General features: G+C 37.3%; 1 protein-coding gene across 1 annotated transcript; it reads right to left on the reverse strand.

The window, feature by feature from the left end:
• Positions 1-10,388: 10,388 nt before the first annotated feature.
• On the reverse strand, positions 10,389-13,726 carry LOC103958830 (protein trichome birefringence). The gene is made up of 5 exons (XM_009371151.3): positions 12,471-13,726; positions 11,996-12,188; positions 11,683-11,876; positions 11,428-11,586; positions 10,389-11,134 (listed from the first exon to the last, which is right to left on the reverse strand). Exons 1-5 carry the CDS (start codon positions 13,442-13,444, stop codon positions 10,765-10,767), a joined length of 1,890 nt encoding a protein of 629 aa, XP_009369426.2. The 5' UTR covers positions 13,445-13,726; the 3' UTR covers positions 10,389-10,764.
• Positions 13,727-15,089: the final 1,363 nt, after the last annotated feature.

The following is a 15,089-nucleotide window of genomic DNA, read 5'->3' on the forward strand; positions in this document are numbered from 1 at the left end:
TTTTATGGTGTTTTGACAGGGAATTCTATATATTTGTTATGATCGTTTTCCAATTAGAGAAATGCTAAGGTGATTCACACAAAAGTGAGATTCTATGGATTGTTTTATAATATTGGTACGAGAATTTATGTTATGTGAGAGCGGTTCCACCGGGGAACTGATAGGCCGGCACCTAGCAAAAAAAATGGCCTTGCACCTAGGCTTTGCACTCCAGCCCAGTGGATAGGCTGGCATCCAGTCCAAGCCAGGCAAGAGATCGACCCAGAAGCAACAAGCCCATGGGACAGCCTACATGACTCAGGCTGACGTTAGTCTTTTTTTTTTCTTTCTTGTTTTTGCGCCAGAGAGGGAGTTGTTGTGGAGGTTGAGGAGCGGAGCTGATCGAGGCAGGAGAGGGTATCAGGAGGGAAAGAGCCACATAGGGAGAAGGCAAATCGCCTGAAAGTGATGGCTCGAGTTCGTCGGAAAATCTGAAAAAAAATGCATCGACAGAATGTTTGCATCAACGCAAAGGTTTCCAACACGATTTATAAGTTAGAAACCATAAGAATAGGATTGAGAACTTACTCAGGTGAAATGCAAGATTTCACCAAGAATTGGACCTTGAACTCGTCGGAGTTTGTCCATTTTCCTTTGTCGAAATCACATGCGGGGAATTAAGCCCTTGAATTAACCACAAAAATTGCAGCACAACACGATTTAAAGCTCAAGAACACAATACAATGATAGAAACATCACCTGGGTTAGAGATTGAAAGCTCAAGCTCTCGACTTCAATGGTAGGACCTCGCACCATGCACCGATGCCGCATGCAAGGCCATGGTTGGGTTCCTTGAGCTCCAGGGATTACAAAAATAATATTTTGTGTTTGATTTGTTGAAGGTTTTGAAGAGGAAGGAGAAGGAGAGCTCACATGAGTGAGTTGGAAAAGAGAGAGAGAGGGAGAGAAAATAGATAGAGAGAGGGAAAGAGAGAGGGAAAGAAAAGAGAGAGAACCAGTCAAATGAGAGGGAAAAGGTTATTATTTTAAATGTCTAATTGTAGATGCATTTTATTTAATCATATTTTAATAAAATGGACTAGGCTATTTTTTGTTAGGGGTGGAGATGCATTTGGCCTATTACTATTTATTTGGGTCTATCACTGTTCACTGAGTGGATAAATGCGCTGGATGCTGACGCATTTGTGTTAGAGGTGGAACCAAAGAGTCCATAGAGAGTTGCTCTTTGAGAGGATCGTACATTTCTCTTTCATTTATATGTTACATTTATGGCTCCACGTTTTCCCATTGATCGCTTGCATGAGATCAATAAATAACCGAAGATTTCCTTTGCCAGACAGTTAACAAATATATGAAAGATCCTGCTTTGAGATATGATGACTGCACGTACAAATATTTTCATGTTTGTGGAAGATTTTGGCTTGGCATGTCCTTCGAGAAGATATCTTACTGGGGACAATAATCGGATGTAGTTTAGGCATTTCTATTTTCTTCTCACGCATTTTTTATGAAACGTTAAGAAATAATTAATCAAAAGAAAATCTATAAGGGAACACAAATGATCAATGAGTAGAAGAAAATGATGAATGTCAAAATTACGATCCAATTAGATTACAGTCCCCATGTAAAACAAAGAGGGAGGTTTTTCAAACTAAAGAGCAATAGTCTCGTGCAACTTTTCATCATCTTTTTGGAGCTCAGAACCTCTCCCCGAATTTTCACTGAGCAATAGTCTCGCTTTCCATCATCTCAGTGTAAGACCCAACCCAAATAATGTTAGCATGCTATCTAGATCACTATCAATACAGAAGTAAAGAGACTTACTTGGAGCAGTCATTATCTCAGCAAAAGGAAGTCTTCTACTCACTCGAGACTCAATGTTCTGATGGTGATAGAACCCTTAACTTAGAACCTTTTCTTTGTGAGGAGGGAGTCCTTTTATAAGTATAACCTTTGCCAATTTCCATCTATCGTGGAGTATTGGTTCTTTACAATTATTTGTAGTTTCGGATTGCAAGTTGTTTCCTGATCACAATCACCACATATTCCTTGATTATAGGAAGCAGTTTTACACGTTTACAACTCCCACCAGTTTGACAATTGGCAACTGCATTTCTTCCTTATATACAATTTAATTTTGTCCAATCAGGTTTCTTACATTCTCCCACTTGAACGTAAACTAATCATTGTATTGAAATAATATGCCGATTACAACACTGATTCTTTAGTGATCACATTGAGTCTTTACGCTACCAGCATCCTCACATCTACCAGGATCAGTTCAAACATTGAACTCCAGAAAATCATATGCAGCTGATTGGCACATGTACTCTGAAATTATAAACATTCAAAACTAATCTGTATGATGTCATGTTCTTTGATTGTCTTTGGACAACCACGTCTCAATTACTGGACCTGGATTCGAAGAACACCAATCACTTCAGAAAACACAGTGAAAGATACACCATGGATTGCACCTCGGCGATGATACCATCATAACAAAACTAAGAAAACATGAAATGTAGAACAACTAGAGAATCGAAGAAGAATGAAAGCAATGAATTGAGAGAGAGTTTGTATTTCTGAAGAAAATGATACACTTGAATGAATGAATCTAACACCAACATATGAGCTTATATAGCTTATCTGTGCTAACTAACTTTAACAACCAATTCTAACAAGCTGGATTAGTTACAACAGTACCAACAAACTAAATGACAAGTCATCAATCCTTAACTGTAAATTTGCCATGTCATTAGTTGATTGCTAAGTCATCAGTACAGTCAATATTTTTATGTTAGTTTTATTATATTTAATTTTATCTAAATGAGATTCTTTGTCAACCATAACAATCGTTCATCTACAACTAGTCAATTTAATGTCATCCTATCTCTCCTTGTGCTTTGTCTCGTCATTATTTGTTGATTAGATGCCATTGAGATGAAGGAATTTATTCTAATATGAACGACGTTGGCAAAACCATTATTCCAGACACCAATGTATTAAACAATCATTATGGTTCAAGACCATTAAAACTATGAAAGCCCCCTTCCTTTGCCACAAACAAAGCCACTAGATGCGCTATTCATGCTCTCTCTCTCTCTCTCTCTCTCTCTCTCTCTCTCTCTCTCTATTTATTGGCTTAATAGTAGCCATGGTATTTGAATTTTACTCCTAATTTAATTTTAGTCTTTAAACTCTCATATTAGTTTTTTTAATCTTGAACTTAACAATGTGTTATACCATTGATTTTTTTCACTAACCTCCGTCTATTTTCCAATTAAATTTAGGGATATATTACAAATTTCATCGCACATCTGACACACCCCGATCGAAGTCGAGACATCACGTAAGGGTGACGTAGCCAAGTGCGCAATATAAGTGTATACGATAATAAGAAAAGGTGAATTAATAAAAACCAACTAAAACTTAGCTATACTAAAGATAATACCAAGTGTGTGCAAGTAACTCAGTCAAGCTACAAACTTATTTATGGAAATGTCAGAACCACCCGGAAGTCCTCGTAAGCCACCAAAGATGATCAGCTCCCTAGAACCTAGAGGGGCACAAAATAGAAGGGTGAGTGGGCAAAAACAAAGCGTTTGAAAATACATTTATCTTTTCTAAACATAGTAACCCCTCACTGTAAAACCTGTATAGTTTCCATAAAATAATACTACATATAAATAAAACAACGCACAAGAGCAGTGAAACCCAAAATATAACGTGTCATAACGTTTAAATCATGCAAGCCAAGTGTAGAATCAATGTAAAATAACATGTCAGTTGGAGTCACCTAATATGACCTGTACGACTCGAACTATAGCTCATCAACCTAGGCTAGCACACGAGTCGGAGTCACCTGATGTGACCAGTACGACAGGCCAGGTATAAATATATACACTCAAGTGCTACGATCACGTGAAGGCTGTGTGATATATACACTCAAGGTCTGTACGACAGGCTGGCACTAGACTTGGATCCAAGGTGAATGTGCGATACGGGATGTGAATGATCACGTGAAGGCTGGCCCTAATCGCCGAGCAGGAGCACTAATACCGAGTGTAGCCATAATGAGCTCTAAATAAATATATGCATACAAATACAACACAACCCATTCAATCGCATAATACTCACCTGAATCTCCGCAGCATCAAACAATATAATTCTCATTTTATAACAATGCAATACTCAAAATGCAACTCATTTATGACATGGCATTCAAGGCATAACTCATATATATATAGAAAGAAAAATGCCCACTCACTGATAAGTAGCAGGATCGTAGCCCCTAGCTTCACTTGTCCACGCTCGTCCTCAAGGTACGTCTCACCTATATGCGAAATAACTAATTTTACATTAATTTTAAAGCACATACACAAACCTTAGGAATAACTTCTCATACGCTGCTCAAATGAGGTGTTTGAATATACCAAAATGATCTACTTGACAACACGAACACCCCCATATTTTTAGAAAATTTTTTGGATGTCACACGAGCCCTTGTGCGCCGGCCAAGCGCATGCACGTGCCTGGCACATTGACGAAATCCCTAATGGCGTTAAAGAATATTCCGTTAAATCCTAATAGAGTTACCTGACGTCATCAGTATATTCCGTTAAAGTTGATGGAATATTCCCTTCCTTCTCTGGTGGCTTCACCGGAGCTGCCACCAGCCACCATCTGTTACGCCGAAAACTGGAGAAATTTCAAACTTCAATATCTTTGTTATTTCTCCACCAAAATTCATAAATTTTATATGAATTTGAAACCCTCGAATAATAGAACATAACCTTACCTGTTAAGGTCCTAAAATCAACAGGAAAAGATCAGAATAAAGCTTGGAAAATCCGTCTAAACTTGCAACTTCGCGAACCCGAGTGTTTCAACATTCAAACCACTCCAAAATTGTTCCAAAATACTAGGGAAGTTAGATGAGTACCTTCTTAAGTCTCAAAACCAGATAAATCCTTCGCGATCACGTCGGAGGAAATTGGACCCCTCGCCGAAGCTCTGGTTTCTCGAGTTCTTGACATCTAATCTTCGAACTAATAGTACGGTTAAACTCGTGAGGTCACAAGGAATACAATGATGACCAGTTTATGTTCGATTTGAGGCGTTTTGATGAAAGTGGGTGTGTATGTGTGAGGGTTTTGGGTGTACGGATAGAGAAGAATCGAGAAATGTGGCCCAAACATAAATAAAACCAGCCCAAAATAATATTTCTACCAAGTCTTGCTCTAAAATCATTGTAACATTTTCGTTAAGGAACCTATTCGACCCTAATTTGCATCAACGCGCTTGTGACGTCGAGTACGATTTAATTACGTCAGCGAGAAAATCAATTTAAATATGAATACGTACATCCACGTCACTAAACCATAAGGGCACTATCATCATTTTCCACACTCGGGGAGAAAATATATAATAATTCGGGACGGGTCGTCACACATCACTAAAAATAAATTTAAAAATGAATTGAAAGATGAGAAAGAAAAAACCTAAAAAAATCAATTTTTTTTTTTTTGAGTAAGAAAATTGAATACATAAGAAATTTTTTTGTAGATCAATATGTGATTTTATAGTTGTTTAAGTTCAACCACAATTCGATTTCCTATCAACTTTTAAATCGCATTGCCTAATATTTACAAGTTGCTAAAGTACAAACTTTTTCATTTTGTATTTTTGGTTCAAATTTCATTTTCTTTTAAGTTTTAGATATTAATTTATTAATTTTCATTTGTTTTTTAGCTTCTTCTTCTTCTTTTTTTTTTTTTTGAAGTTTTAAATTGACATTTCTAAGACATCCCTAGATTTAACGAAAATGAAAGACGGCATTAGTGAAAAGTATCAATGGTGCAACACATTGTTAATTTTAAGAACTATAAAAATTAATATGAGAATTTAAAGACTAAATTAGAGGTAAAGTTCAAAGACCAGCATTACTACAATTAAGCGTTATTTATTTTCCTTTTTTAGAAGATTCATGCTCTTTTGTTTTCTCTCATTCCATTTTTATATTTACATCAATCAACACCTTTTTGTCATTTATGGTTTATTGGAGGATAAAGATTTCTTTCTCGGTCAATATATTGGGGATAAGGATGAAACAACTACATGAGTATCATAATTTTGTTGTGAGTAGATGAAAAAAAAACACCCTCCTCAGCACATTGAGCCCCCTGATTGAAGAAAACTACATGGAATTTGTAGTTTGGTTGACGATATCCATCACACTACTACGTAGTGTTACTAATACATACATGTTTAATAATATAAGTGAGCTACAAAACTAATACTTAATGGACATGAGAATATATAGTATTAAAGAATCAATACACGTGTTATAATTAACAAATATTTTAATAACACTATATAGTGATGTTTTAACTAGCTTTTTATTTTACCATAGAAGCCTTCTGATACCAACAAGCTTTCGATTTTTTTAAACCAACTTTTTCTTGTCAATTCATATAATACAAGATCCATATAATCTAGAGAAAAATCAAATTATGTTGAAATAAAAATCTCATGGTAATAGCTTTAAGCTAGCTATGATCTTAAATTTTTGTTGGAATCTAATTAACCATTTTTTATTAAAGCTCGAAACAAACTCGTTTCTTTTGATATAATCATCTCAATACTAAACTTTCATACAAATATTACAGCTTCATCAACTTGCTTGATTGAAATTTTCTGACAATACAAAGTAAAAAATAAAACCTTTGATTGTTCTCCAACTAATAATGCTTGTAACTATTTTTTCTAATTTATTTCATTTGAAATAATAGCCTCTCCTGCAATGGGTTTATGACTCCGTCACTTGGTGATGTGACATTTACCTGCACTAAAATTTTCTTCCCGAGTTTGGTGGCGTCTACGACAAACGGGTAAAACCTGTAAGAAGAAAGATTGATGGAGAGGTTGAAAGTATAGAGTGAATTAAACATACAAGTCCTGTAAATATGCATGAAACCCAAAAATGATTGAAGAATTAAACAAGGAAAGTTAGGCATACGAACATGGAGAAATCAATCGAAATTGACCATATAATACCGCATATAATAATGCTTGAAAAGCAAGTTAAACATGGAAAACATATTTTCGCTGAAATTTGGTTCAACCGCTGTTGGATGGGTGACTAAATTGATATGTGAATGAAGGAAAATCATAGCTAGCTGTAAATGTGCTCAGCAAAGCCCATACAGAATGCTAGCAAGGACGATATGATAGTCGGCATGGACATTTAGGGTTATATTACAAGTCAAACACCTTATCTATGAGGTTAAATTACAAGACAAGCAAAGCATGACTACTGATTCATGAAGACCGGTAGTATGAGGACTTTTGGGTAGGTCCAGGGACGAGCAAGAGATTTTGTTGAATGGGGGCATGTTCAAATAGTACAGTGATAAAAAAGATCTAATGAATATGGATAAAAGTCAGACTACTCAATAGTTTAGGCAACTGAAGACAATCCATCAATATCATCAAATACGTCTACCTATGTATGTAACCATGTGAACATTCATATTTATCTTCCATCTAATTTCACAATCATTCTATAATTTCTTTTGGGTCTTTGTATGTGGGCTGTGGGGTAGTCATTAATCCTGGGTGAGGTGGTGTTAGTATTAACAAGAATATTCTTTTTCTGCCAAAAAAAAAAAAAAAAAAAAAAGGGGAGTGCGGGCATCTGCCCCCCACCCCCCCCCCCCCCCCCCAACAACAAAATTGAGCTTATGGTAGCTCCGTCAATGGGTAGGTCTTGAGCTTATGGTAGCTCCGTCAATGGGTAGGTCTTGAGCATGTTCAATCATTAGGGTTTTTTAAATAACTAATTCACTTTTCAATTTTAGATAACAAAAAATTAAAATCAAGACGAATTTATAAAATTCAACAAAAAGTGGCTTGCATTGATAATAGTTATTAAACAAGTTTTTAATTTTTTTTTTTTAAGTGTAAACAAAATTAAAACTGAAAACGAAATAATTATCAAACTCATTCTTAGCTTGTTGATTTTGCTTAGAAGTGTAGCACATTTAAGGATTTACTCATCGCTTTCTGGTTACGCATGAGTACCCGTTTTTTGGTGTCATTGCTTATCATTAATTAAGAACAACAAACGTAATATGGATCTCAATTGATTAATTCTACACCAAATCTAGTCTCTAGATGCAAACATGTCTTCCTATTTATGTTTCTTATTGGATTTGGATGCATTTAAACGAATGAGGATTCTCTTTGTGAGAATCCCGAGGATTCTCATATCACATCAGTTCATCGTACATCATGCGATCAGAAATCATTGTAAATTTTTTTATTTAAAATTGAATATAAACAATACCTGATGAAAACTAACTGCATAATGTACGATGAACGGATTTGATTGAAGGATTTATAAAATCCTCACAAAGAAAATCTGACAAAGATCTTCTCTCCATTTAAACTCCTGCATGGCTGGTAAAGCTGGCTACAGACTAACCAAATTTGCTAGAAGTTCGAGTAATGGCCCTATAGTCCATGAAGCTCTATAGTCCATAGGCCCGTTGCCATGGGTGACTGCTGCTATCATACTCATACTAAAATTTAATATTTTATAATTTTCAAGCATACAAAATTACAAATGAAGTGTTTTTTTTTTTTTTTTTTTTTAACAAACAATATTATTTATACTAAAAGTGGAATGATGAGCTTAACTTTACAATGAGTTAGCAATAATGTGGTATTTGTCTTTGGTAAGAATCGAATTTACCTCTCACTTACAAATAAAGAGGAATACTATTAGACCATAGTAATAAGTGGCAGCACACAAATGAAGTTTTAGACACTAACGAATGACCTGGTTATGATTATCTAGATCAGTATGTGAATTGGCCAAAAATCTTTCGGCCGCGGCGTTATTGTTGTGAAAAGAATAAAACAAATTACGACCAAGAGGTGTTCTGCCAATGAACCCCCACAGTCGGCCATGACAAAACTCAAAATGGCAAAATTCTTCCTCTTTGGTGGAAAAACATAGATTTCATTGGAAGACAAAGACTCAATTTCAGGTACAACGTATAAGCCCAATAAAATTGGAGACAGCCAAAGCCCATTCAACAAAAAGGTAAAACAATAAAAATAAAAAGAAGTCCTAAATTTTATCCTGTACAGACAAAATGCAGCCATTGCCGCAAACAATACCACCTCGCCAGCGGCCACATGGGTAGTTGCTCGTAGAAAACCAACTCCGCTTTGAAGTCGACAAAGGTATTGCATCATAATATTTTATAACCCGCAACAAAGTGATCTATCCAACCAAATTTTAGCACCAAAACCGTCACATTGGAGAAGAGTCATCACATATGAACCACTAACACATGCCCAGGCAAGTAGAGTCAAAAACCAAAACCACAGGAAAGGACATGGGGCTAAGGGGGCATCTAAAACACCCTCGCTTTGGGCTTGGCCCCAATTTTTCAGTACGTCAGCTCGGTGCAGAGCCGTGCGGGGAACTCCTAGCTTTGAGCTAGGTTGTGGAAGGGATATCAGAATGAGTAAATGAAGAAGATGGAAGAAGATGAGTGATAGGGTTTGAAAGAGGAGGATTGCAGGACAAGGATTAGGATTGAAAAGGCCAAAACCGCGAAGAATGTCACGAAGTGGCAAAAAATGCTAGGAAAGCAAGTCGTGGCCGCTCAAACTGACAGCCATGGGCGACGGAAGAAAAGGCCAAGGGCATAACTACTAGAAAAAGAAACGAGGAAAAAGCGCTGACCCAACCAAAAGGAGTAGTCTGCGGCGGCGAGATGGAACTTTGGGCATGTGCGAGAGAGATAAAAGGGGCCACAGCGGTTCGGCAAAATTCTCCCTCCAAATGCATAAGACAGGGAGGGAAGATATACAAAGCCACCATGGCCGTTCTGTTAATATAAAATTAATAACATTAATTAGGTTGAAAATTATTCTTAATATTTGTTGAAGCCAAATTATTTGTCGCGTACACTGGTGGTCAATGGTAGCCATAATATAATTAGACGTGTCAACAGCTAAGAAATTAGATTTCAAACAAGAAACCTAAATTGCCTGACGACAATGTTGATCTATGGTCAAACATCCCATGTGACATGTTAGGAACAGTTCTTGAGCATAAACCTAATCAACTATTTAACTACGTATTAACAGATTAATTATATAGCATGTGTCCTCTTCAAAAGCAGTAAACACACTGCAACTTTAAGATACAAACAATCACATCCATCACGGACATGCTAAATCTATAAAAAAAAAAAAATAGGAAATATATAAAAACAAGATAACAACGAACAAAATTAAACAGGAGGTGTAGGGCGAGAAAAAGAGTGGGCGGGTTTCATTTCACTAGTTATAAGGGATGACATGAAGAATAAGCAAGATTATTAAAATAAAATAAACTAAATAATTAATAGGGTATAGACATGTACAATTCTCCAAGCCTGTGATTTTTTAAGTCTAAATGAAAGAAATTTACAAGTGAAAATTGCATCACTGGCCAAAATAACTCCCTACCCTCTTCTCTCTTCCCTTTGCTCTCTTCATTCATATAAATAAATAAGTTTGGTATTTTGATCACATAATTTGTGCAATAAGTTACTCTTCCTCGGATGCTTTGATGCTTTTATATCGATAATGTCGTCGAAAAAGGGCAGGAAAAAGAGAGAGTATACTGCTGAGTGTGATTTAGATCACTCAAAAGTTTGAGCATGTATGAATGTGGTTTTTTTAAGTTTTGTAACTTTTTACCTATGCTCTCTTCTTCTGCTGTTGCAGTAGCTGCTGCTTATTTTGGTACAGCTTTACTAGGAGCTCGGCATAGAGAACCTCATTCCAAGCATCTGGAACACCAGGAAGGCACCAATGGCTGCAGTCCTGGAAGCTTGTAGGTGATCTCCTTTCTTCCTCAGACAGTTTTTGCTTCCGGTAGATTGATGGGTGCCCATCCTTCCGAAAATCTGTCATTCTTGTAATATTGAGATATGTGACATGGGTTTTCATGTTTCTCAACACGTTCTCCAGTACCACCATTTTGGGCAGGTACGGCCTCAGATACGACTCATTGAAGATGGGAACTGTCTCACTGTCACATTGGCCACCAGAATTCCACTGCCCACCGCTGTAGGATGAAAAATAAATACGAGTCTCCATTATTTTCATGTACGTAAAGCTTGAAGAGTTGCTGAATTTTAACAAATCTCGAAGGAGACAGCAATGAACATATTCATGCACATTTCTTTAATTTTCAATTGGTAATGTTGATGAAATATCATAAGCAATTAAGCATCGGCACGAAAATAAGAATGCCTAATCTCTTTAGTTTGAAGTTGAACCAAATCATAGAAGGCAAGATATACTGCAACGCATTATCACTACACTATCTAGGTTAAACTATGATTGCGTCAAGTTTACCTGAAATGGGAAGCAGAATAGCCCCGAAAGAAGATGATACTTTTCTTCGGATCAACTTTGGCATCAACCCATCTAGCCCATGTAGTTAATGCTTTCCGAAACGCCTCAAGAACATTCAGTTCACCATAGACATGGCTACCTTCTTGGTAATAGTCTTTCCTGCAAATTTTATGCTATTTTAGTTCCAATGGCCAGAGTTTAAACAACAAATTAAGATGCTAAAAAAAATTTGAATCAAAATAGTAATAAACTCACCCTTTGGAGGTTTTCTCATGAGTCCACCAGTGTCCGGTGTTGAAGATGACGACATCAGCATCTTTATATAGCTCAGAAGATCTCCCTACCAAGTCAAGACGAAGTGTTTCTCTCTTTGATCCATCTTTTTCCGGCATTTCCCATTCTCGAACTAAGAAGGGAGACACAAAAAACTCCACTGTGCAGTTATAATCCTGCCAATCCATTCGTTCCAAACAGGAAATGGAGCACATAAGTTTCACTAACTTGAGGAAATGTTGCTTCCATCTAATATAAGAATAAGTTGAACAAATGCTTAATCGAATTATCCTACCTTGAATATGAAGGAGTATGAAGCTTCCCCACGAAAATGGGTTCTCCCATTTGCTTCAAAAACCTTGCTCTTATCTTTCGCTGAGTTTCTGAGGATGCAAACCAGAGATTCCCACATATTTCTGTTCAGAGAATCACCAACAAATACCAGGCGCTTTCCTCTCAACAACTCCAACATATGACTTCCGTCCAACCTGGTCATAAAAACCATTTCATATTAACAAGTCTTCGTCAAGCAAAACCCTTATAAGACTGAGTCATGGATCATTTTCAATGCTAAAATCAGAACCGAATTTCCAATACCTAAAGCCGAAAATCGACAACAGATCAACATGAATTTCGATTAATCAAAACCTAGTTACCCAACAAGCATCTCAGGTAGATCAAAACGCAATTCAAATACCATATTATTCAAACTCAAAAAATGGTCAAAAAATCAAACTTCCAACATGTAAAGTTACAAATTGATCACATACCTTGGTAAAGTGCAATCCTTAGGCTTCCATTTGTATTTCTGATAATCCTTATCAGGCCTACCATTGAGAATACAGTTGAATTGTTCATCAATCAGAGGACAAGAACCCGGTTTGTACAGCGGGTATGAATCGTCCCTCACCCACTCTCCATGTAACAACTCACAATTCATCAAAGACTTCACCAAATCATCACTCCCCGGCTTCCTCTGCTCCACCGACACGCCGGACTTCGTTTCATTGCTCTGTTTATTCAACAGGGAAGCAGTTATATTCTTCTCCACACCCTTCTCTGCAACGCTCTTGTCCTCCAAACCCGATTTCGGCACCAAATCGGAGCTTCCGTTCCCAGCCGCCACCGGGGTTTTGGGGGCGGTGTTTCCCGTTTGATTGGCCGTAAAAACCGTGGCCTTATCAGAATTGTGGGTGCTGTCAGTCTGGTTTTTCGAAAGGGTTGTCGGTTCGGGTGAAGTAGTACTATTCTTGGGTGTGACTAGAGATTTTGGCTCGACAATTGAGGTCTGATTTGGGTTCAAAATTGTGGGTTGCGTTTGGTTTGTCAAAACAGGCGGTTGTTTATTCACAGAGGCAGATTGTGCGGCAGCGGGAGCGGCGGCGGTGGTGTTAGCAGATCTAGACGGCTCTGTTTGCGACGGAGGAGAAAAAAAGGATTGATTTTGCTGCGGCGGAGATGAAGAAGTACCGTTGGGGAAGAAGACGGAGGAAAACGAAGAACTGGAACCAGTAGTGGAAGTAGTAGAAGTGGAAGTACTGAAAATGTTAGCGAACCATGGATAAGTGTAGTTGGGTGAGGGACTGAAGGCCAAGAAAACAGTAAAGGCGACGAAAGCAAACATGAAGCCATATGCAAAAGCCGCAGTTCTTCTGGTTTTGAAGAGAGAGAAGAGGCTCTTGAGGTCAGAGATCAGAGTTCCGCCGTTGATGGGGAGGTGCTGCTGCTTTGTGACCTCTGCCATGAATGCGGTGGTTGTGTTTGGTTTTTGTGGAATGTGGAGGCAGATGTGGGAAAAGTGGGCGAGTTGGGAGTTTAGAGAGAGAGAGAGAGAAAGAGAGTGGACAGAAATGGTGCCCCCTATAGAGAGAGAAAGAGAGAGGAGAGGGAGGAGAGAGAGTCTGCGTTGTGTGAGAAGCGTCTAAGTGAATGACACACTAATTAGAGAGAGAAACTAAGGAGGTGGAGTTTTAGAGAGAGAGAGAGAAAGAGAGAGAGAAACAGTGGAGGTGAGTTCTACTATGTTTGGGAACAAGGGCATGCAATGCGAGCTCTGGGGATTATTTAACGACTTTGACCCTGTCATTGGTGAGTAATTACACGAGTGCCAAATCTTCTCTTCAAATGCCACACAACGTACGGTTCGATTATTCGACCAAAAAATCGTACGGTTCGATTAATTTAACTAGCTGCTGCTTTTGACGCGTGGAGGTTTGGAGAGAATTAATTGAGTAAACAGGAGGGATCTACTGCTGCTGTGGACCAATGAGGATGCGACACATGTAAAGAGCAAGGATAAAATAAAGAGGGAAAAAGTTAATTAACTGAATTAATACGCCGGCCTCCTCTACCATGTTTTGTGGCCTCATTGTTGGGGGTTGCCTTTTGCACTCCAAAAAAGTACATATTTTGTTCCTAATCAGGCCTAACTCTTTGAGTTATACCTTTTTTTTTTGAAAAAATTTCCACCATCAAAATTACTATAAAAGTTTCGAACCCTTCATTTCTTTCCGTAATAATGGTAAAATAAAAAATAAAATAAAAAACTTGTTTACCATTCATGTTAGTGGTAGATTTGTCTACTCAATTCACTCATCAAGTAACTTGTATGTTTCAATGTCATTATCTTGTATAAGTTATGAATAAGTAAGGTTTAGAATGATGAACATTGAAGATTGTCGATCAATGTATGTGTTAAACATTGTAAAAGAAACTTAATTGATTATAAAGTGAAATCGCACAACTCAAGTATTATATAAACGAAGCTCACAACTTACTAAAAACACAGCTCAAGCAAAACTAATACATAACTTTTTATTCCTCAAAACTAATTACAATTAAATTTACGCTTTTTGAGCTCCTTCATAAACTTATGCTTATCTGCTAATCATCCTCCCTCACGACTCAAAATTAGTAATTAATTACATCAAATCTCCCAATAAATCCCAATTCTCTGAAGAGACCACAACACTTAATTGTACAATATTAGGCTCTTGTTTTTTCAGAGTAACATATACTTTTTCAATGAAAAAAATTCAATTTTTTCTTGGACGTAAAAACATATTTTCACATTTGCCATGACAGGAATCTATACTTTGAACAAGCATAAGATATAAAAGAGTACCTAATTTTTGAATATTTCTTTTTAGGCGACTCATGCTTTTCCTCCATTATTTTGTAGGAACACTGGGACAGGACCATTCATTTGGGGGGGGGGGGGGGGGGGGGTCGTGTGCCGGTGCCCACATTGTCAATACACCCATAATTCATAAAGACCTTCATAGAGACCTTGACCAATTGGGGGAGAACTAAAACACATAAACTGATTAACAATAATTAAATACAAATCCAGGGTAGTGGCAGACACAACATTATTGAGAAAGATTACA

The sequence above is a fragment of a genome, unplaced genomic scaffold, assembly GCF_019419815.1.
Source record: "Pyrus x bretschneideri cultivar Hongxiangsu unplaced genomic scaffold, Pyrus_bretschneideri_v1 Contig53, whole genome shotgun sequence".
In the NCBI taxonomy this organism is placed as follows: domain Eukaryota; kingdom Viridiplantae; phylum Streptophyta; class Magnoliopsida; order Rosales; family Rosaceae; genus Pyrus; species Pyrus x bretschneideri.